Consider the following 24,163-nt stretch of genomic DNA (forward strand, 5'->3'; position numbering starts at 1 on the left):
AGCCTATTGTCGGCTTGGTGAGTACGCGTACTGCAGATTGAGTCGACGTTCACACTGGGGCAGACAGTGAGTATACTCACAGTCAGCGGCGGACAATACGTTTGGTGTGAACAATCCCTAATACTTTTATTTATATGAAACCCGCTTTCCGTTGTCACGACATGAAAACGGCTTGACCGATTTAGCTGAAAATTAGAGGGGAGGTAACTTAGGCTCGGGAGGTTTTAGGATAGTTTTTGTCACCATCCGGCTACGGGGTGAAACCGCGGGCGAAAGCTAGTAACATATACTTTTATATACCCTCTCATGTACTTTCTTGTGTACTCTCCTATGTTACTTACCTTATGTTCTCCTCTTATTTACTCTCTTAGGGTGCGTCCACATCTGGCGAATGTGCCGCGAATGTGCAGCTCGCGAGCCGTTTGCGATCTGCTCGCGAGCTGCGCGTGTGCAGTCACTGCAATAGTTCGGTGCGCCTCTTTAGCGCAACTCACGCAAGGCTCGTATAGAGCGCGCGAGCGGCGCGCGATCTGCGCGCACTTAATTCTCGCCCTTACAGTTTAGGTTCATTTACAGTTTAGGATCCCAACTGGATATCTTTTATGTTTCAATTAAGCATAGACAATTCTACTCCGTTCACTCCATGACAACACGAGCTTAGCCTCCAGTAATCAGAAATAAACTGATCGGGTAAATTATGAATTATTTAATAACTAGCGCGTCGCGCGCCGCTCGCGGGCGGCGCTTAGGTCGCGCGCGAGCTGCGCGCGGGCCAAGCAGAAGCGGCCATCGAACAAAAATGCACGCGCGCAGCTCGCGGACAGCTCGCGTGCTGCGCATTCGCGGCGCATTCGCCAGATGTGGACGCACCCTTATATACTCCTCTTATGTACTCTCTTATATGTAGATTGGGTAATCTTAAATGAAAGACAATGTGGACATTTTAATCATTTATTATATATTATTTACAACTTACGTAATAATTTTGTTTAGGAGTAAACTGCAAAGTTTTCCTAGTCTACACTACTGTGCAGAGATTTTCGTTTCAAGGCACAAAAATCTAAATACAAGTCCGTATTGCGATTAATTGCCATGGATTAAGATATTTGGTAGACTGCTTCGCTACTAATAAGGACTTAAGTGCCCAAAACAATACTTAGGAACTTATACATTTTAATATAAATGAATAGAACACCTTAAGTGACTAGATGGTGGAATGTCATCTAATAAGCTACATACATTTAATGTTTTTCTTATCAGTTTTAAGTGTTTTCTGAAAAAATGAATCGTTAATTAATGCTAGAATGATTTTGTGTATAATGATTTGCTTTAAAGGAAAAAGCTGGAGGTTAGGATTCGATTTAGAAACTGGAATCGTACAACTATCATTATTTAGTTTCCAACATTGAAAACATGAACAACAACTAGTGTCTACCTCCCGCTACACGTAAACAAGTATTATTGTAGAGTGCCACAGAGTTAGACGAGCACACAGCGGACACACACGACACGTCACACCTGTTCACGACCTCCACTGATACGATATTATATAAAAATAAGCCTATTCTCACATCCCTTTGAGGTTACATATGATAATTTACCTAGTGTCTTCACCATGCCCGCTCACCGTCGCTTCCTACGAATGTTTTCAACAATTACGAAATTCTCATTAATATAAATTTAATCTATATTAGCTAACAACCAAATACTGGCGCGTACAAGTGCATGTGTGTGATTTGGTCTAGCTAACTATGCTGCCAGCAGGCATTCTCTCAGCCCATCGAGGGCGGTTCATTACTGAAAATATTGACAGTTCGAGTCTGCTAGGGCCAATTTTATAAATTGGCTTGAGCGGTACGATATTTTTGCAATTTTATCTAGACGACTTTTTAAGACCGACGTAGTACAGACACAGAACGGTTTTTCGAAGTTGGTGGTAACATCATATTTTTTTGTCACAGTGAGTGCAAGAGGGAGTGTGGTCTCTCTCGCACGTCCTGTCTATCATTTTGTTCGTCCTGTGGTGCACTAGTGCTGGGTGAGGCGTCTAGAGCTTGATCTTGCCGGTGCAGATGTCGGTGTAGAGCTGCGGCGTGACGGGCACGAAGTCTGGGCCCGACCGGAAGTACAGCGGGTCCTTGATCACTTCAGGGTCGAAGCCTTCCTTCTGGTATTGGAGTTTCTTCAGCTTGAAGGTGCCTGGAAATATACATTTCACTATTAGGTATAGCCATATTTTAGTGTATGTTACTTTTTTTGATTTCCCTCTTCTATTGCGAAGAAGTTTATTTAAATGTATCAGAGCCACGGTTACTCTTTCGAACAATGCTGTAGCTACGGTAGGCTTTTGGTCTTTGGGCTTCATTGGGGTAAAGAAGAGCCTTTATTAAGCGTATAAAATATAAGTAAGGAGATATATGTTCGTGAATAATTAAGAATATATTTGACTGTCGAAACTCGGATCCTCAAGACAAAGGCCTAGTTTAGCCTAGTTTAGGGTCATTGTCAAATACTTATTGCAATTCTTTTTGATGAATGAATAATTATTTTTTTTTATAGGTACCAGTGATCTCGATATCGTTGATGAGTCGTATGAAGAGCGGCCTGGCGTAGGACGGCAATGCGTCGTCGAGCTCGGCCGCCACGCGGCGCAGGCACAGCGCGCGGGACGGGTCCGCCACACATGCCATGCCGGCACGACCTTCCGTCTGAGGGATCTGGGAAGCAGAAAGCAAGTTTTAATGGTACTCATATATTATTATAGCCTCGCGAATCGCAGATCGTAAGGTACATAACATGCATATTATATTATAATTAGGATCATAGGAAACCAACGCTTAGCACCGTCGGCCCGTAGATTAGGACCACCTTATCATGACGTGCTTTACCGCTTTACCGTGTTTTGAAAAGCACGATAAAGTGGTGGATCCCGACTGTCACTCGAACATTTTGATAATCGTAACCAATTCTCAAAGGCTTGATAATCAAGTCACTGAGGTAACTGAATTAAAGAGGTTGGTCCATGATACTCAACTGCATCCAGGTTTAGGACTGAATTCTATCTATCCTAAAGAAGACATGGTCCCGTAGTGGGAAGAGCAAGAAGACATGGTGGAGCACTAAAATACCAGTACCATGGTCTTATACCTGTGCTATTTCTATAACTAAATTCATCATCCTCCTGCCCTTATCCCAATTTTATTTCTATAACTAAATTGCAAAGTAAAATTCTCCAAACTTACCGAGACCCCATAAACGACACAAGCCTTCTGCTCAAGACAGGGCGACATGGCGTTCTCGACCTCAGCCGTGGCGACGTTCTCGCCCTTCCACTTGTAGGTGTCGCCGGTGCGGTCGCGGAAGTACAGGTAGCCGAGCTCGTCCGACACCAGGATGTCGCCCGACACGAATGCCGCGTCGCCCTTGCAGAATACATCGCGGACCAGCTTCTTGTTGCTGTCGTCCTGGGAATTAAAGATATAAATTTTAGATTTTTAGAGTTTTTGTTAGAAAGCTATTTCGATGGAAAATTTGGGGTATGAGAGGGTAAGTCAGTTTTCTAAGGGGTACTGTGGAACACCCCAGACAGCTCGGTCAACTGTTTTTTTGGAGTGCTCGACCTCCTAGTGGAGGTTCCCATCTACTGGTATGAAAGTTCTTACAGAGGACGACCTTGACATATATGAACAGGTTTTTCTGTCAGCGACTAAGGGTCTAAAAAGGACGACATACGTGCACGGATCGGCCATTTCAAGTGGCCTTGCTTGTCATTTGTACCATTTATTTTTATGGAGGCAAATGTGTTATGCAATGGAGCAATAGGTACGTTCTGTATAACTTATTTATTTTTATATTATTTCTTATATCTTTTGTTACCTTATCAACGTATCCGTAGTACTCCCGGGACGCGTTGCCCTGAGCGATGAGTCCGATGAACATGCCCGGCTCATCTGAAACATTACAGTAACGAGTTCAAGTTCACAGTCTGTTATCAAATCATGGTCACAACAATATTGCACATAAAATATTAGGAATTTCCGCTCTTAATAGCAAGCGACATAAATAGTGGGGAAATAGTGGCGCGTCATACCGTGACCTACTTTTAATTTGTGTTGATTAGAATACTGTTTTATTTGCTTCAATGAATAAAAGCAATCCACTTTTTTCCCATAACTACTGGATCAATTGCGAATTTTTGCAGAAAGACCCACGTTTGGAAAATGCGGAACGATTTGGACTCCTGCAGTTTCGCAAGTGCCTTTGAGACAAGACAAGACCTAGTTTAATCCGGCAAGTATCCGGCACAACTCTCTGCCTTCCCAAGGTCCTGGCCCAATTTCAAGACGTGTTACCTGCTCACTACTACTAAAGGATCCTAGATCACACCAGACCTACGTGCAGACTTTGGGCAGACAATTAAGGAATTTGGGTCAACAAACAATTCTCTCTAAAATACTATAAAATAGTGTGTATACGTACTAGGCTTGCAGCGTATGCAGTACCCGTCAGCCCCGCGCACGAGGCCGCCCTGCTCGTCGGCGCGGACCAGCGCGATGGGGTGCAGGCACGTCGGCACCAGCTTCGGCAGGAAGCCCACCGCGCCCACCGTGTTGTCCACGTTTACTGAAAACATGCATTACATGTTTATCCCAGTTTTATCACATATTATATATAGGACGGTCTGTCCTGGAGAAGATTGACCAGAAGGGCTGACCCCAAGTAAATGGGATAAAGGCCAGGCAGAAGAAGAAGATACATTACAATTTTACTGTATCCTTAATGGCGTTCAAGGCCGATTTCGGCTAAGGTGACTGGTCTCATATAAGATCAGCAAGCTCTGCAGGACATGCTATAGTGCGCGGGCATTTGACCACTTAACCAAAGAAGCAGCTAAACTGTACACTTGTTAATAATGCAAAAATGCTTTCAGGTTAAAAGTCTGAAGTGTTTTGATTCGATAGATGGTATATTAGTGACAGAGACATATGTTATTCATTCGCGGACAGAGACACGGGCGGAATAATACGTTTTATTGCTTACCTAGTACCTAAGCTATAAAACATAATTCATGGGAATGGAAAATCCTCTAATCAAAAAACTATAATTGTTATTCTTAGCACGAACCGCATAGGTTAATCAATAGGCACCGGTCGATTTCGGTGACGGAATTTTGTGACCACATTTTCCCTTTTCAATAAAGGAAATGAAAATAAAATGCTTTTAAAAATAATCTTTTTTACCTGCCCTACCTACCTACAATCCTAATTTCTGGCAAATGTAGTTAGAAAATGTAAATGTAGTAAATTAAATAAATCACTTAAATGTACAATACTATTTGTCAACGTATGCCGTGAAGAGACCACGTCGAATGATAGACAATGCTTATTCAAATTACTATGCTAGAAGTTAATTACCTACACGTTTTAAAACTTACGCTTGTACCTACTTAAGATTAATGACAAAAGCAAGGCCTTTTTAACCGCGAAATAATTATCTATCTATACCCATTTTCATAAAGAGGATTTTTTTGTTTGTAAAGGAAAACCTCAAACTGCTGGACCGATTTTAAAAATTCTTTCACTGCTGAAAATCTACACTCTTCTCGAGTAACACGAGCTATATTTTATTTCATCTCAGTACCAGCAGTAGTTCCCACGAGACGCTGATGAAATCAAGGGTTCGTTAGCTACACGCAATAATTACGTTCTGGACTGAAATCATTTCAGTAACTTCAACCGCCCTATAAAATAATTCAAAACGTGAATTGGACAAGATTTGTAAATGAGTTCTTTGAATAGGTACTGGACTGAATAAAGCGTTAAGCAATAAATTACAATATCTATTATCGCAACAGAGCGTGACCCCGGCGCCTCATTTACAAATACAAAGTTTGATGTAAGCTTCGAACTGCATAAGTGCATATTGTATGCAAATCAGTTAAGGACTTGCGCAAAATTAAATTATTTATAAGGTGATCCTGTAAAGACCTTTATACACCAATAAATGAATATGATAATCAATAGTTAAGTGGGTACAAAATATTTTTTAAGGGCCGATTTTATTAGGTCGACCTGTATGTATATTACTATGTACGAAAATCTTGGAATCTTATTTATCAGCTAACTTCTATCTGAGAAATAAATATGGTGGTTAGAGGCATTTTCTTTCTATACAAAAGCTGTCAAAACGTCAAACAGATCCTTCAGATAGTCTCACGATTGAAAAAATCGGCCCAGAAAAGAAATATAAAAAAAATAGGAATCTTTTTTATTTTTTTAAAGAAAAATACTTTTAACTTTCACTTACTTATGTTAGCATTCCCCTCAGTGGCTCCGTATATCTCATTGATCTGTGGCACTTTGAACCTGCAAACGACAATAATACTGAATTATTCAACGCGGCACAATTAACAGCGCATACAGATTAAAGGTTAATTGTGAGCAAATGTTACTGACACATTTGTTATCACTTGGTTACTAAGTTTGCATTGTATGTGTTTCCGGATATGAATGAACTTTCGATCTCTGTTCGTTGTTTTTTGATCGCTGTCGATGTTCTTCAAAAACGTTTCAGCAAAACACATCTAGATAACAAACATGTAATAACTTGGCATCTCAAATAAATAAACATAGACGATTTTAGAAAAGCGGTCTAGTGGACATATGCGAACTTTAGAAGTTCACAATCCATTCTATGGATGACGGACCGTGTCTATGACTGTCTGTATCCTGAGAAGTCGTCAATCACTGATGACTCAAGGGTCATCATGATTATTATGACGATTGTGTTGGTGGTGACTTTAGCACAAAGTACATATTGATATGATGTAGGTATATAATGTGTGTCCATCCAGCTATATCCGGTCAGACTAGAAGCTGACCCCAACATAGTTGGGAAAAAGGCTCGGAGGATTATGATGTATATAATGTTTTTGTATGTGTGTGTACCTGTCGACGATCTGCTGCCAGATGGCGGAGCGCATGCCGTTGCCGACCATGATGCGCACGCGGTGCTGCGTGTCCGTGTCGCGAGCCGGCTGCGCCAGCAGGTAGCGGCACATCTCTCCGATGTATTGCGCCACCTATGCATACACCATACATTCAGTTTTCCTTTCTATAACAAACCTATTTAAAAGGTCAGATAGATCCATGTAAAGCAATGGTACCCAGCTACATCCGGTTAGATTGGAAGCCGACCCCAACATAGTTGGGAAAAAGGGTCGGAGGATGAACAAACCTATTTCAAAGGGAGAATGTGTATGACTTCTTGATGCCACAACTTTAGAGAATGGGAAATGAAAGCCCTAAGGGCGATAAAGAGGGAAGCTTTGAGGACAATGATAGCAAAAACTGAGAAGTTCTATAATAAAGGACTGTGTCTCAATCTTGCGGGCAAGTTACAAAATAAAGGCAAGAGAAAGAAAACAGTTTCTTTGGGCACACAAAACAGCATATCTAAACAAACAAGGATACATAACACCATAAATCAAAGGAAATCCCCATACTGATATGATGGAAATCTACTCCTTACAAAACTACAGCTAACTCACCGTGCAATCATACTTGATGCAATCAGCCCAGTAGTTAGAGGCGGAGAACTTGGCGCGCAGCACTGATGGTATGCCGTCTACCAGAGCAGCACCCGTGCCCACCAGCCCGCCAGCCGTGTGGTACAGAGGTAATGGATTGTACATGCGGTCCGACTTCTTCAGGCCTAACATGTGCACCGTCGCCACTACTACCAGCAGGTACCTGGGACAAGGACGTAGTAAAACCATTGAGAAAATTGCAGAAAGGGTAAGATGGGAGGAAAAAATAGATAAATTTTGGTATTTTCAAATGAAACTGATAGCTTATAAATGGTGTCTAGAATAATATCTTTGAAGATTGTCTGCGTTCGTTTAACTATGTACTCAGATAAATCCTATTGTAATCTCTTACACCTGTGAATATTAATTAGCGTCCAACTCATACACGTGCCAATCCAAACAGATTTCAATTGTCCTGGTCTTAAATGATGGTAATTTGGGGCATCTGTAAAGAATTCTAGTCAGTGAAGTATTGTTATAATGAATCGCGTAACTAACTGTGACGTCACACTACTACGCATATTTTTTGTGGAAGGCACGTGGTCACCGTGATCTAACTGGAATGGGAACCCAAAGCGAACAAAGCTAAAGGAAGTGTACCATTCTCTTGTAGGCATGCATGATTCTATTCAGCTCAGAAATGGCTCATGTTTTGTAAACTTTTGCCTTTGATCGATTGTGTAGCCATGTTAGAATAATTTTATTGATAAAAATAATGGAAGCATTAAATCTCGTTAAAGTAAGCATTTTCGTATCGTGTGGGACGTTTTGATCAACGCGTTAGATCAAACAAAACAGACAAAAAAATATGATGCGTGTGATTATATGTGGTATATAGGTGAGCATTATTCCTTTTCTACATTTAATTCAAACTAGGGTAAGTAGATTCTTTAAATTCTTAAAATTATTTAGGATTTTTTGGCCAGAAATCACCTACCAGGGCCGTGGCTCATGCTAACAATCCCGCAGGCCAAATTATGTAGGCCTTACCTACACAACATCCCAAATGCTGCTCTATTGAAAAATATATTAGCTAAACAATAAATAGATAAGGCAATATCTTACTTAGAATTGGGCAGTACAGCAGCCTTAGGCATGCCAGTGGTTCCCGAGGTGTAGATATACAAGAGCGTGTCCTTGTAGCGAGGCTTGTCGGTCACCTCGGGGTAGTCGGGAGGGTGCTTCTCCATCTCGGCTGCTAGGTCCAACACGCCAGGGGAGCACTCGCCGTATAGTTGGAATAGCTTCAGGTCTGACGGCAGTTGCTCGCGGATCTCTGATATAGCTGTTGAGGGAGAGGAAATTTGTTATTGGGATCTAATGTAGATTGGGTATCTATTGATATAGATAGATAGATATATACTTTATTACGTAGGTTTACATTTTTGATCTTAAATCTTGTTTAAGTAAATGTAATGGGCGGTCTAATCGCTAAGAGCGATCTTTTCCAGACAACCTGAAGAGAAACTAGGAGTGGCAGGTTCACAGCTAGGCATTTTTAATTTCTCTTATGAAATAGTAAGTAAGTTTTACATATTTTTTATCGGTAAACAGTCAAGGTCAGTTATTCCATTCAATCGATCGAATGGTTTCACAGTGAAATCGTAAAACAGAGTTGTGGTGTTTGTAAAATAAAATTACCATAAAACACGCATTTTGTGGCATGAAGTATCATGTAAATACACACTACGCTTTTCATATTTTTATAGTTTTAGTCGCAGTTAGTTTGTAAATATAAAAGTATGTCGTAATCTTCAAACTTATCAGATTTATGCAACGGTTAACTTGCATCTGTCTACCTGTGGCCTTGTATAAGATTAGGATAACACGTGTGTGTGACGGGACTTGTCTACAACGATCATTAAGTACCATTACATTGTTAAAAACTGTACAAAAAATGGTTGTGGGTACACGAAATTTTATCTCGGAAGTTAAAAAAACTCAAGAGGGATAAACTATTCCGTGCACCAAATAACCGTGATATTGGGCCAGTCCTTCAAAATGAGGTCCAACCAGGCAAGTAGAGTAGTAAATGTAATAATTAAAACAATAATAAATGATGTGGTTCCAGCAGTTTTCAGCTTTTAAAGGTAATTTAGTACAAAGGGAAATCAGCAGTCTATCCGAGCGAGCGTCAATATGAAAGCGGCGGTGGTCGCATAAATGCATTATCGGATTTCTGTCACGAATATATAGTAGGGAATCGTAATGAGTTTCTGTAGGATAAGGCTTATTCATATTCCAAGGTTTTTTGTCAAACCGAAGAAATAAAGACTTTTACGTGCATTGTATTAAATTAATGAATTTAAAATATTTTCCTGTTCACACTATCACCTTTTACGCATAATTAAGTGATTTGAATTACACAGCTGAGCAACTAAACATGAGTAAATATTACGTAACGCGTGTATAACAACACGTTATAATATTTACAATAACCAGACAAGAGGTACTTGAGTCATCAACACTCATCGCCAGCCCCTTTGTGAATTGCGAAACGGTACACTTCAGTGTATCAAATTCGAGTATTTTTCCGACAAGATATTTTTAAACTTTAATAAAAGGTAGCTTAAGGCTGTAATTAATGGAATTGCCCTTTGCCTTTGTAGTTTATAAAAAGGTAGTCATTAGGAAAATTCCTTTCCGTAAACATCCGTCAAAAAATTGCCAAAAGGGGTACAAGGGCCATGGAGAGAGAACAAAATGACTAACGGAGATTTCATAACGTAAAATCACCTAAGAAACAAGCGTCGTCAAATGCGGGTGTTCGGGGGACGAGGAACGTACTGACTTAAGTTGACCTTAGAAAAGCGCCGGACCTTCCTGCCTTATTATATGCCTGGTATCTCGGCTCATATATCCTTTATCCATCACAAGGGCCAATACAAGATTTAACTTCAGTATGACAACTCATAGGTCCAGTTGAAAGCCAGCGTCAGGCACAGGCACATAAGTATATGGCGCAACCTTTTGTTATATTTGTATTTTTTATTTCTATGTGTGTGTTGTGTTGGGTCAATAAATATTTTTTCTTTCTTCCTTTTTATGACTTACCGTCAGCCAACTGATCGGAGAACACGACAGCCTTGGCTTTAGCGACTTGGATGCAGTGCAGCAGCGGTTTGTGGCGCAGGTTGCTGTTGATGAGAGCGGAGACGGCGCCAAGCTTGGCCATGCCCAGCCACGTCCACACATACTCCCCACAGTTGGGCATGAACACGCAGACCACGTCGCCACGCTTCAGGCCGAGGTGCTCTTGCATAACTCGGGCCACTTTGTTGGAGTTCGCAGCCATCTGTGACGAAATAAGTTGTTAATCCTTTTAGTATGATCTAATGTTAACAGCTAATTCGCGAGCTGCAGTAATGTCATATTTAGCTTTACGTAATGTAGATCTCATAAAGCCCTAAAAATAGACTCCCAAGTCTTCTATATAATTAGTTGAAAAAAAAATGTACCTATGTAGCATTCGCATTTGTATCGGTCTTCAAAGCATATTTAACAGGACGCATCAATAATAAATATAAAGGCCTATCCAATTTGAATAAAAAATGATGTATAAAAATTAGGGCAAGTAATTTCCTTGGTCACAACATAACAATTAGGTATATTCACACCATTTTGACACATAGGAAGTAAATCTTTCAGAACATATAACGTTTGTAAAATAACGGGGCATAAAATATTGGCTAACAACTGCGTACATGTTATATGTTATATAATATTTTGTATGTCCATTCAAAGGTGAAGGTCGCCGCGAATTGGTATTATGGTACTTAAGTGAATATCTAAGTAAGTAGTGTATCCTAGTACTTAAGTAGATTGAAATAAATGGGTATAATACCCAGATTTTGAATGAATAAATATGTATTAGAGAATGTAATTTTTTTTTTCAAAAAGAATTACACAAGGGAACAAAATTTTTGTTGCATGAAATATTACGACTAATATTGTATATTTTTGGGCTGCTAATTAAAGATCTGAAGTCAGAATTTCTGTGTCCGCTTTAGTTTTTGAGATATCAACAAAACGTGATTTTCAAGAAAAACACCATTTTTATTAACAAAAAGCAGCAGAAGAACAACAATTAAGCATCAAAAAACTTTCTTTTATAAGATTTTCTAGCTTGATTCGGTCACTAGGGCTGTCTTTAATGCTGCAGCAGTATTTCGCCATCATGTTGGCATTCCAATGACCCTGGGACCGCTTTTCCATAGTCCGAATATCTTGATGGAACCGTTCACCTTGTTCTTCACTGAGATCACATAGATTTTCAGGGAAATGGTCAAAATGGCCAAGGAGGAAGTATACCTTGATGCTCATATTAGAACCAAGCCGACAAGCTCTGTTTAAAGTGATTTGAATAAGCTTTAATCCTTTTTGATTGATAGAAATTTTTATGCAATCCAAACGAATTCGTTTCAGGCATTTTTTTCGATATCGGTCATGTAATTACAAAACTTACATTTACATCAACCACCTTATTTGTGGACCATCAGAAATTCCGACTTGTAAGTTTCTCTATACTCAAATTATGGGACTTTTTAGATATGTATTGAGCATTTTTGTTCAGAGCTTTTACAAATTGTTTCATGAGCCCAAGTTTGATGTGCAAAGGTGGTAGCACCTTTATTAAGGTAAAGTAGTAGATAACAAGTTAGGGTAAATCCATTTGGACCGTTTTTTTTTTGTTAATACCGTTCATATCAACCACGCAGAAAAACTACCTAATGATTCGAGGGTTCTCTCCAGATCATCGGTGTTTGTTACTTGAAATGGGGTCTTTTCTTATTTTTTCATAACCTTAAAGACTCGACACATGTTTTACATACTATTTTAGACACCCAGTAGGTACCTGTCGCAGGTGTCCACAGAAAATCCTAAGAACTCAAAGTACACCCGTTTCAAGAAGTCCGACACGCTTAGTCTACAATCTTTAAATGTATATTCACCACAAATATTACAGAAATAGTTAGTATCATTTTTACAATTATTTTGCAACATAGAAATAGTAAAGATTGTATAATTTTTAAATAAAATGCTCTGTTTTATGAAATTTAAGTGTAACTAGTTCGAAAGTACGGTCAATAGCTGTATCTCAAAAACTAAAGCTGTTAGAAAAAAAATGTGGGTAGATTTGAAATCAGCAACCTCGAATTAGTAAACAAAAGTCATAAAATTTCATGCAACAAAAAAAAAAGTCTTATTTTGTTCCCTTGTGTTATTAACCGTTTTCCCTGCTAGGTCTATAAAGGACCCTAAGTTCCTGGCTGATGTACTAACCTCGCCGAAGGTCCAGTCGCGGTCACCGACGACATAGAAGCATGGCGCGTCCGGGTTCTTCAGGGCGCGCTGGGTGAAGAGTTGCGCCACGGTCGCGTCCTGACGCCCCCATCGCTTCGACCTGATCATGCCATTGGCGTAACGCCATAGGAATCTGTCGGACAAACATCAGTATCATTAGAATCGAGTATTTTGATTATTTATTTTACAAAATAATAACTAACAAAAAATAACGATTAAGCAGAAACAGTACAAAATGGAAATAGGTATTTGGCAGATCTAAGTAAAGATAAAGAAAAATGGTGTTAAGTCAATTAATATTGACTGAATTCCCCGACCAGTCATCTGCCTACTTCGATCTCCGATGATAACACATAAAATGTTATAAAAAGAATGGAATTTGCCCTTTGTACGACTCGTATCAATTTATTTGAGGATCAAAGTCTAAGTCGTTCTAATGATTGCGCAATCAGTGCACGAGTGCCTAATCTTTTTTCCCGGAAATAGGCTAAAATCACGCAGATCAGTTTTTATCCCTTTGGATTCTACTGTATGTATATCATTACTTATTGTATAATTCAGCTTACACAAAACTTACACAAGAAGGTGGTAAAACATTATTTCCGCGTACCTAAAGGCGCGTATTTCAGTCGTCCTGTCGACCAAGTCTACCTTTGACCCCAGTCGACCTTCAGACTTATTAAGTACCTAGGTACATTAAACTGATTACGAAATACTTCAAGCTCGCTTTTCCTTCGAAGGAAATAAGCAATGCTTGCGCAGTAACTGATGTTATTCGTAATGAATCAATCAATCCAAGACATTAATGGGTCCAGATGTTGGGTTTCATAGGGGTAATGTGGCTAATATCGATTAGTTTCATTGTTCTCTATAGTGCTTTTTCCACACGTGGCCAAGGTTCCCTCGTTAAATATTCATAAGCGGAAAATCTAGTAGCTCTACGTTATATCTACCTATGTATAAGGAAACGTTCTTCCCTATAGCATATGGCATTACCTACCAAAGTGACAAACTACATATAACAATAACTATTATGGTTGATCTTAACCATCCAAGTTTCTGACGCAGTTTCCTCGGGAAAATTATATGTCATTGAATGGATCCTACCTATCCATACGTAGCATAATATGTGGACTAACTCGATATTGACGGTCGATACAATAGGCGTGTTTAGTATTGATTTTTATAAACAATTTCTCGTAACTTATACAATGTCTCATGGACACTGGAGTGAGAAACCAGCACGTAGATATTTAATAATTGGTGGAGCTGCATGGTTGGTGGCACAGTTATTAATTTTGGTGTGCTCGGTAAGCATAATGTTCGGAGCTTTGGTAACGAGAATATTGTGCATGGTAGCGTAGAACCCAGTGTAGGGTGAGCTAGTTAATATAGGAAGCCATAAACAGCACTGCGGCTGCGGCGCGGCGCTCGCCTGGCAGTCACGCGACGTGCTTGACGTGTTCGTAATCCTATAATTAAATGACTACAAATGCGACCTTCGTACCGACAACCTTAGAAATCTTCGTAAATATATAACAACGTGACAGATAACAAGTTTTAGTTGGTAAACATCTTCTATTTATCTATTACTCAATAATATTTAACAGGTCCTCACTGTGAAGTATCAGGTCCTTGGAAGGATTATTTGTTTTACAAGTAGGTATGACATGGCAATGGTGATAAAATTACGATTAAGAATAAGATGCACCGTTACATCGAACATCGTCTTGCAAATCAATGCACCGTGCACATTCCGTGCTTACTGAAGTGTGGTTGACCATGGTCCGTGATCTCGTTGCTATTGTGGAAACATGGAAAAAATCTTCGAAGTTGATCTTGCGAGACGGTGCGATGCAATCGATAGCGCAAGATTAAGAAATAAAATTGTATGATTTTCACAAAGGCAACTAAACAGAAATACAGAAAATAAGAACTGAACGGAATGAAAAACTTCACGTGCTTTTAGATATTTAAAGAGGTAATAACATTTTAATTACGTAGTACCAATTTTCTAAATTAATGTTACTTACGATGTAAAAAAGTGACATACATATTTAAAATTCTAGTATATAACGTTCTTAAAATTTTCGGCGTACCTACATGGGTATTAATTAATTCCGATCAATAGTAAAATTGTCGTTTCATACTTATATTAGTATTTCAGGCAGGTAGCTACGGTTAGGTATCGATCTGTCTGTACCTACCGAACATAATCTAAGTACCCTTATTTACCTTGTCTCGAAAGCTACACGGCAACGATGTTTCTCATTGGGCCTACCAATTGATACATATAACCTACAAATTACACTTAAATGCGTACAGGTGTAACGTGCAGGTATTTTCATCGACGTTGACGAATGCAATTACTGAACCCAAGTAAAAAGAATACATTAATTATAGCGCATGAATAAAATTAAACAACCAATCAGCGACAGAACTGTGTTAACAGCCAGAACAATTAAAGTTTTCAACTGACATAAGTACATTTATTTAAATCGCAAAGGTTACACATGGTTAAGGTTCTTATTGCCATTACTTTTAATGACTTGGATATTTTATAAGTTTTTTTACATAAGTTAACCTGTTAAAAAGAACGATCACTTCGGTCACGCTCTTTTCCTTTTAACGGTATCAAAGTTCCGAATGCGCCATGCGGTTTATGCGGTACCGGCGTTAAGGGTTCGATGACTTCAAGCTAAGCAAAGCACCAAGCGTTTCTAGAACTAAACGTTTACCTAGATAAAACTAGTAGGTATGCGTGTGGAAAGGTATATTTACTATGTAGTAAAATAATATTTATATGAGTAGTTAAAACGTATTTTATGTACTGAAAGATAAGTAAAAGGAAATGAAATAAGAACGAGTACACGAATGTAAAACGCACATTGGTTGGGTCGTACGATTTTCAAGTTTGCTTTGTCACAGTGACCGAATTGGAAAAAAATAAGCACCCGGGACCGAGATAAAATTATGATTGATAGCTGAAATGAAACAATGTGAAACGCCGGCAACACAGATTTGCTGTGTAAATATGAAACATCTTTTATCAAACACGTAGTATCAATGTCGCGCCATACATACAGATTGAGATTCAACAACTAGGGCACGTAAGTACGTTACTATGTAACAGTTTTATATCAATCATCGAACATTTTTAGAATCTATTCGGAATCGTTTGATATGGAAACACGTGCCATTTATCTTTCGGTCTGATCATAACTCGTATTAAAATGGTATTAGGGATATTAGGTATTAGAGATAGTAAAGGATTTGTAAAAAATAGTTGGCCATAGGGTACAATCTAGCTAGAGACTATTTAGATAATTTATAGCCAAATTAAATGACTATTTTCGAAGAAAATATAGATCGAACGAAACGAAAAGGCAAAGCCCTTAAGTTTTTTGTATAAATAAGTTTGGAAAATTATAACGGAACTCGGAACAATCTTCCGACTATAACACCATTTCGCCGAAAAGGCAGTATCGCAGGAAAAACTTGGGTAAATTATGTAACGGGAAAACTACAGCATTGCGTATAGCGGCCAATGGAGAATGCCAAATTTCTTTTAATATCAGAGCAGCATCGTAGGCGGACCAGAATTCGGACAATCGTTAAACAAGATTTTTGACGTCGCAAATTACCTAGGTAGACGGAAAATTTCACGAAAGTAGATTCTAGAAAAAACATTATTTGCTTTTCAACAAAATGAAGGAAATAAAATGTATATTTGCTGGAAAACGGATCTACCTAACTAAGACTTCTTTCATACATGCGTAAACAAACAGCAGATATATTTTGTTATCTGAAAGCACTAGCAGAGAAACCTTTGTACTCAAAGCGGTATGTATAGGTATAAGAACATATTTGTTCAAAGACAATAAAACAAAGAGGACAATGGATGCTGATACCAGATAAATAGCGTTATTGATATTAAGAAATGCGACTAAATGTCTTGTTTATTCCCTAATCTTTAACGTGTATCTTTTAATATGGACTTATAACCCGAGGAAAAAACTACAACTTTTCGAACCTTAGTGCGATGTAATCCGTTCTTGGACAAGGCATTAGGAGATTTTGCGGAATTTTTCATACAAATTCCACGAAACTCGAAATAGGTTCGAGACATGTTTGTATTGCCTGCCGCCAGAGCCCAATATTCTCTAGTAATATTTTTTATTATTCTTCTATTTTTCGCGTAATATAACGTTTTTAATTTTATATCAAATTCTACATTATTTGTATTGTTGTTGCTTCTATTTTTCTGCGACGGCGTAGCGATTATATTGTTTACTGAAGTACCGAATAACTGTTTGGTCAAGCGATAAGTCGGTACTTCCAATAAGTGTCCATAATAAACAACTTCTATTTGTCTACTGTATTTGTGGAGTACCTTATACTTAAAAGATATAAAGTGATTATACTATCAATCATTAAGTGTACTTAAATGACATTATTAAGTTGAATGACCTAATTATTTTTGGAATCGATTAAGAGAACAAAGTCGTCACAATTAATCATGATTTCAATCTTAATGTCTGCGACGATTGCCGGTACAGATAAGAATTATATTTATTTTTCACCTAATTAGTAATGTTAGTAATTGTTATTGTTGTCTTGCTGTCTGATAAACAATGTTTATCCTGTTAAATTTTATCTCAGACGTTTAAAACGTAGTTCTTTGTGTTTTTAATATTTTATCTCATGGATCCGGTTCATTTTTGTTCTATGTACTTAGGTATTATAATTTTATCTCTTTCGTGAAATTGCAGATTGGATACTTATTTAAAACTACAAGTTTTTTTACAGAAACATCTTCATGACATAGCGCGCGAGCCTATTTGTTTCTCCAGTTAACTAAGTTTTAGGAAATAAACTACTTCAAACACAAGATTCTGTTACAACATTTCTGCAACATTGCTCAAACAGTCAATAGATTCGTAAAAATACACGTAAACGTATTTGTTACGATGTGTATCGCCTAATCGCACTGTGTAAACGTACTTCGACTAAAGTTCAAGTCGAAAATAACCGCGCGGAGGAGTGTGTAAACAATGTATGATACGGGCAAGACCGATGGTCGGCTTGCCTATGAAAAGGTCGCGCGTTTTCAGACATCGCTATCAACCGTTCATAATTTGATACATAAAATATAGGCTACGAAGAAACTCGAATTTTTTAAATTTATAAACTGGAAAAGGTTTAGACTTCACAGAATTAATTCCTCTTTTATTAACATTTACTCAATAAGGTCAGAATGAAAAGCAATTTATTAAATAGTTACCTAACAGAGCTTATTTTCATAGAGAGGCGGTGGGTGTATTCAGCGTACCTAATCATATCTAACATTTATGATTTCAGCGAAAATTGATCAAATTCTATTCTCGTCATAATTTTCGTTAGGTATAAAGTAAAATTGAATTTTGATTGTGTCTCTATTCATTAGACCGAAAACATTATAAATGCGACCTCTTAAATGTTCTGCGTCATAGTAATTAATTTTGTTAGCACAAAGAAGATGTAGAATATTAATTAAGTTGGTATGATGAGAGTAGGTAAAGCTATACATATATGTATATAAGTGCAATAATACAGTTTTATGCATCTAATTACACATCCTAACCCAACACAATACGTCGTAACACAACGGCCTTTGTTAGTCCTTAGCAAACGTTCTGAACGATATTCGATTATAAATAGATGTAGCACAAGGCTCGGACAAGCAGGAAGAGTTTTGCCGAAGCGCACACGCACATTCAGTTATCCAGGTGTCTATAAAGGTATAATAATAAATATTTCCATTTTCAATAGTATGAAGAGACGATGATAAAATAGTCCTCTAAATGTCAGATCAGGAGCGTTTGTTTGTCGTTTTTTCTGCAAGAACGATATTGAATTGAGTTATTGACCGATTACGCTGACATTTTTCTACCATTTTTCAAGATTCTTCAATTTTTCATTCTATAAAAAAAGTATTTTGTTACAGGTATCTTGTCGTTCTATCATTGGCAGTGTTATCTAGAACAACTTCTTTCTTTGCTAGGTCTTTGAATAATTCACAGATAAATTGTTGGCTCGGCTTTCACTCTTTGAAGGTTTACTTACACCTGCATTGTTTTATTTTTTAGAAACCGCCAGAATGTCTTTTGGTGGCCGGTAGCCAAAAAATACATTGTTTCAAGTTTTTATACCGGCAGGTAGGACTGTTTGACATAAAATAGTAAAAGACAAACAAATGAATTTTGGGTTCAAATAATAGCCAGGAAAAGCCATGCACGTTGCTAAATATATGTTTTTACATAAACAGACTAGGTACATGGTGGTGTAGGTGTAGAGTGTATTCTAACAGTGATGCGTGAGTTTAACAAGATCTTCCAAACATAATATATTATATTTCCTATTCATAAATTATATACTTATTGTATCATAAACAATCGCTGAATATTGTACGTGTTAATCAAAGCAAATAAATGATTTTCCTGCTTGTCTTGCTCAACGTTAAATATTTCAGCGTCAAGCCGCTGAGATGAGGAAGGTTTTCCGAAATTCAATTATAAGAGGGATGCCCATTTCAATTAAATTTAATCCAATTTCTACGGAACCCTAGCTCAGTTTGATCTGTTATGCGATGTAATGTTATATTTAATTAAATATGAGAAAAACTTCATGAAAGTATGTGATTCTTGGATAAACAAGGCCATAATGATGGTGTGACGCAATCAGATCCCGTTTTGCGATGGTTTGGCTAGAGCTTGCCAGTTGCTATCACATCACAGACTGCGTGGCGGATTCTGCCATCGATTCTCCTAACATTAAGTAGGTCAGATGGACATAGGGCTGTGATATCTTTGTCGACTGTTATTTCACGGATTTACAACTTTCTACTATAGCATATTTAATTCGTTTTTAAACGTAAGTATTTTTAAAATAATATCCTGTAGGCACTTGTGCTTGAATTAGGTAAATTTTCCAGAATGTGAACTATCGAACAACTCAGTATCAGCTCAGCCCTACTGGGGTGCCCTTGCAACCTTGAACTAGGGCAAATCTAACGGATAATAGAGCAGAACAGGCGTACTAACTAACAAGAACTAATTCCCTGCATATTATCTATTTAACAAAGGCGCCTTTGACTTTGTCGTAAAGTTCATGAAACCTTTGAAATACGTGAAAGTATTTATAGAACAATGAAATGATAAAAAGATTAGGTAGGCAACTGCATTTTGCAAATTCATCAATTACAAGATTTCTATCGGTACTATCTACTTTATGACTATATGCTAGGCACGTAGGTACTTATCATAAACAGTAAAAATATTATCTAATGACCGATAACTACTTATAGGATCTGAAAACCTGAACCTCAACAACGAAACGTTAGCAATTCTGTTTCTATTTGAATGTTTTTGAACATTTCAATAAGAAAGTTTAGTAGGTACTTATACCTACGTCTGTCTCATCATAGCCTTCACCTGAGCTACAAAAATAGTTTCTTATGTATAACATTCACATAAGTAATTAATATGTGAATGAATGACGGATACAAAAATCTATTGATTGAAATAGACCGCTGTGGGTGTTTGTAATCTACTCCTCACCTTTAGGCTATTCAATGACAAACACGTGTAAATAGAATAGGTATACTTATAGGCACATGTAATAAAACGATATAATTTTGTCTACAAAAAATATTATCATTCTTAGATAAGTGTAGCTAGACTATAAAAAGTAGATTTCTCTAACAAACGTGATGATCTATTCACGTGTCATGAATCCACAGATTTCTTGTTACGGAATTAAGAAAATTGTTGGATCACAACTTATAATCAGTAAGAAACAGTATAATGATGGCAGAGACCTTGTTGACAATAACATGTTTGAACCATAATTACCAACGATCACTTAAGTTCATTATGTCAGTTTTCCGGTTCTGTTAAGTTAGAGTAAGTAGTCCTACGTACCTACAATAGGTATGTATATACCTACAGGGGCATAGGTCCAACTTTTCATTAAACATGAAAGGGACTTTGAGCCTAAAACTAGCTTCGAGGTTATCAAAGAACGGCTGCATTTCATGAAAAACAAAGAGGCTCATAAATAATTCAAGGTCCCTTCATACAACACAGCAGCATAAAACATTCAAGCTTATTAAGTCTAGCTTCTTCGAAACGTAGGTTAAAAGGCTCTTGGAATACATTTTCCCACGGAACTTGCAGACTGTTTCGAGAACATAGAAATGCATATTTTGCATCTGACAGGTTGTTTGACACATCTTTCAGAGGTCGGCTAAAAATTGCTACGCCGTAGAAAGAGTGCATCCTAGCGTAGTCTACGGCGTAGGCACGACTGGAAATACTATAAAAATGACAATTTAGAGACGCGTAGGTATATGGAGTTTATTTTAATAGGTACATATTTGAATAGAAAATAATACACTATATTTAATTCAATAATTTAGTTGGAATGTCATTGAAACACACCATATTATATTACGTAAAATCGATTAAAGAAATTCTTTTGAAATGAAACAATTGTGAATTGATGTCTTAATGTATCGCGTTTAACATTGTTTTGCATAACATATTCTAATGCTAATGTAAATAAATGCACCTGGTAAAGATGAGCTGCACTAGTAGATACAATTCGCACTATGTACGACACGCGGTGTGGATATCAACACTCGCAAAGGAAATAAACACGTATGATAAATACCGTACATACTTCCACGTTATACATAATAATGTACCTAAGTAAATAACTTGGTAACCGGTCGATGATGTAAGTACAGGATTGTTTAACTATGGAACGGCAACGGTAGGTTAGGTATCTGTATTTTGTATCTTAGAGGAAATTGGAAATACATTTTTCGGCCACGTGGGTTGGCCAGTAGAAAATCGGGGCAGCTTGAAACATGAAAAGGAAACAAAATATAGAAACGATACTGGCTTTTGCCATATTAGTTTTGAACATAAGGTTCAAATTATGCGGCTAAATAAAAAAACGATTTTAATGGTTTACGACTGCAAACATGCAGGGAGTTACTTATGTATAATTTTTGTTGTAAAGGGAAGATCCGTATCACAATACAATAATACAAATACATATATTATATTAATATAATATTTGTCCTCCTACAGGGCTATCAATACCATAAACGAGGAAATAATTTTCAATGTCATTTGAAACTAAATATTACAACTGTAGCGTGTGATCCATGATAAATGTGTGAACAACAGCTTGTCAAGTTCTCGAAATTAGGATCGATAAGTAATACTCGGAGGTAGTTCACAGAAGGCTATTTGTAAGCAATTACAACTTGTTATTTAATGATAAGTGATTTTATATTATAAGTATGTAATTTCTAATTAATTTAATATACCAGTTAATTTATTAATGTATCTTTTGTAATCTTTTGTAACTTGTAATTCTAATTATTATTATTGTATTTTTTTTTAATCCATTGTAATTATCATGTAATCAGTTTTTAATATTGTACATATTATATTTAAGTACCACAATATTTGTACAAGCGGTGTTAACCTATAATTAATTGTTACACAAGTGTAGGATAACATACATCTTGTGCTGTTAATGTTAAGGTGTAAACAGTTGGTTAACCTCAAATAAATAAATAAATAAATAAATAAATAAATAAACAACTCCCTACCTACAAACGGCAAAAAATACGATAAAAAAGTCAGGTTAGCCACGCTAAAGCCGGGCTTCATAAGGACAATGATTCATTTGATAAATATATTTTTGTAACAAAGCAGACTGCAGTCCAATGACTACATGATCGGGTGTTATAATAAAAACATTAACTCATTCCAAATCTCGATTTCTAACGATTCATCGATGAATGCTCTCAATTTTATCGGTTTAGCTGGTGACTATCTAATCTCACCATGGCTAGCCATGCTATCAGATAGGTTCGTGCTTCTTTTTACCAAAGGTGATATTTAAATAGCTGTCTTAATAAACATAAGCCGATTCCTTTTAGGACTTCCACATCACCATAATAGCATGGACATGTCAAGTGATGCTACGTTGAGACCAACAATTAATTATATATTCAAAGTACGTCACTAGTCCTTCGAGGTGCAAAGGACTAACATCCTTTTTGGAGTCAAGTTGAAATAAATATGTAGATATATTCTTTCGGATGGACTTTAAAAAAATATTTAACTACCTCCATCTTTAGATTAAATCCACATCACGCTAACACGAGGTAAAATTGTTGTATAAATATAGGGTCGAGGACTAATAATAATAAGCTCGTCAGCTATATGAAATATCAGTGTTCCAATAATGATTGACCGTTCTATTGTTATTATTATTCTTTGGACTGTGACGCAGCGTGTTTATACGATAAAAAGCATTAAATAATTGCTTTTGTGCAAAACCGTTTAATTAATCTTCACACGAATTAAATCAACGTTAAACATGGTTCGCGTTTAGCACGTTATTAGGATTGGTTTTGACGCAGTGGTTGTTAATGCAGGTGTTCTCATTCAGGCTCTAATTTAGACCTGGAAATGCAAATAATAAATACAAGGGCACTTACTTGGAGTCTCTCGGCAGAGTTTTGATGAAGACGTAAATGTGCCTCCTATATCGGTAGACGCAGGGCGCTACAGCGAGGATGACGAATATCGCCGCCTTTGAGAGTGTACTGAGCACGGCGGCCATCGCGGCGGCCAGTGCCATGAGAGCGACGAGCGCTGCCAGTATCGCGTCCATGCTGGCGATCAGCCCAGTAGGGCACACAGCGGCTAACTATACACCGGTAACAGATAAACAGTACGTGCGAGTACGATGCGCGATCACTACGCACCGGGGACGCGCGCGTCCATCGACACCGAACAGTTTCGTATAAATGCGGGAAGGACACGGAGCGATGCGAGTTCCGAGCAGGCGGCCGCGTCAATGGCGGAGCGCCGGCCCCGAGCCCCCCTCGCGCCAGCTGCACATGCGCCGACAACAGCTGATCCCCGAACGGTAGGCGCGCTATGTCACCCACCCCGGTTAACTCATCTGAACTTGTGTATAAAATAATACCGATATAGGACGCGACAATTACAAAATTTTTCGCGGATGACGTTGTGTAGAGCTGACGTTTTACATTATTTGATTATTTCACCCAACATTCCTATTTTGAATATTTTTTTTTCAGTCATAGACAATATTGTTAAATTTAAACGCAGGTCTAGAAAAAGGTAACTTTTACTAAAGAGGTGCTATCATTATGTAAAGATTTTGTTATGGTTGGGT

General features: G+C 37.7%; 1 protein-coding gene across 1 annotated transcript; it reads right to left on the minus strand.

Annotated features, from left to right (window-relative positions):
* Window positions 1-937: 937 nt before the first annotated feature.
* LOC126053507 (long-chain fatty acid transport protein 4) lies at window positions 938-24,003 on the minus strand. Its single transcript, XM_049850657.2, has 12 exons — window positions 23,457-24,003; window positions 12,872-13,025; window positions 10,643-10,883; window positions 8,654-8,873; window positions 7,550-7,751; window positions 6,948-7,081; window positions 6,307-6,365; window positions 4,480-4,623; window positions 3,877-3,950; window positions 3,243-3,464; window positions 2,564-2,717; window positions 938-2,199 (listed from the first exon to the last, which is right to left on the minus strand). The coding sequence occupies exons 1-12, from the start codon at window positions 23,630-23,632 to the stop codon at window positions 2,048-2,050; spliced, it is 1,932 nt and encodes a 643-aa protein (XP_049706614.2). The 5' UTR covers window positions 23,633-24,003; the 3' UTR covers window positions 938-2,047.
* Between the last annotated feature and the right edge of the window lie 160 nt (window positions 24,004-24,163).

The sequence above is a fragment of the Helicoverpa armigera genome, chromosome 6 (genome assembly GCF_030705265.1).
Source record: "Helicoverpa armigera isolate CAAS_96S chromosome 6, ASM3070526v1, whole genome shotgun sequence".
NCBI lineage: Eukaryota > Metazoa > Arthropoda > Insecta > Lepidoptera > Noctuidae > Helicoverpa > Helicoverpa armigera.

Coding starts and splice junctions, on each gene's coding strand:
- LOC126053507 (XM_049850657.2), bottom strand. CDS start 23,632: ATGGACGCGATACTGGCAGCGCTCGTCGCTCTCATGGCACTGGCCGCC. Junction 3,951..4,479: donor CTGCATACGCTGCAAGCCTA/GTACGTATACAC, acceptor GTAATGTTTCAG/ATGAGCCGGGCATGTTCATC. Junction 2,718..3,242: donor GTGTCGTTTATGGGGTCTCG/GTAAGTTTGGAG, acceptor TCTGCTTCCCAG/ATCCCTCAGACGGAAGGTCG.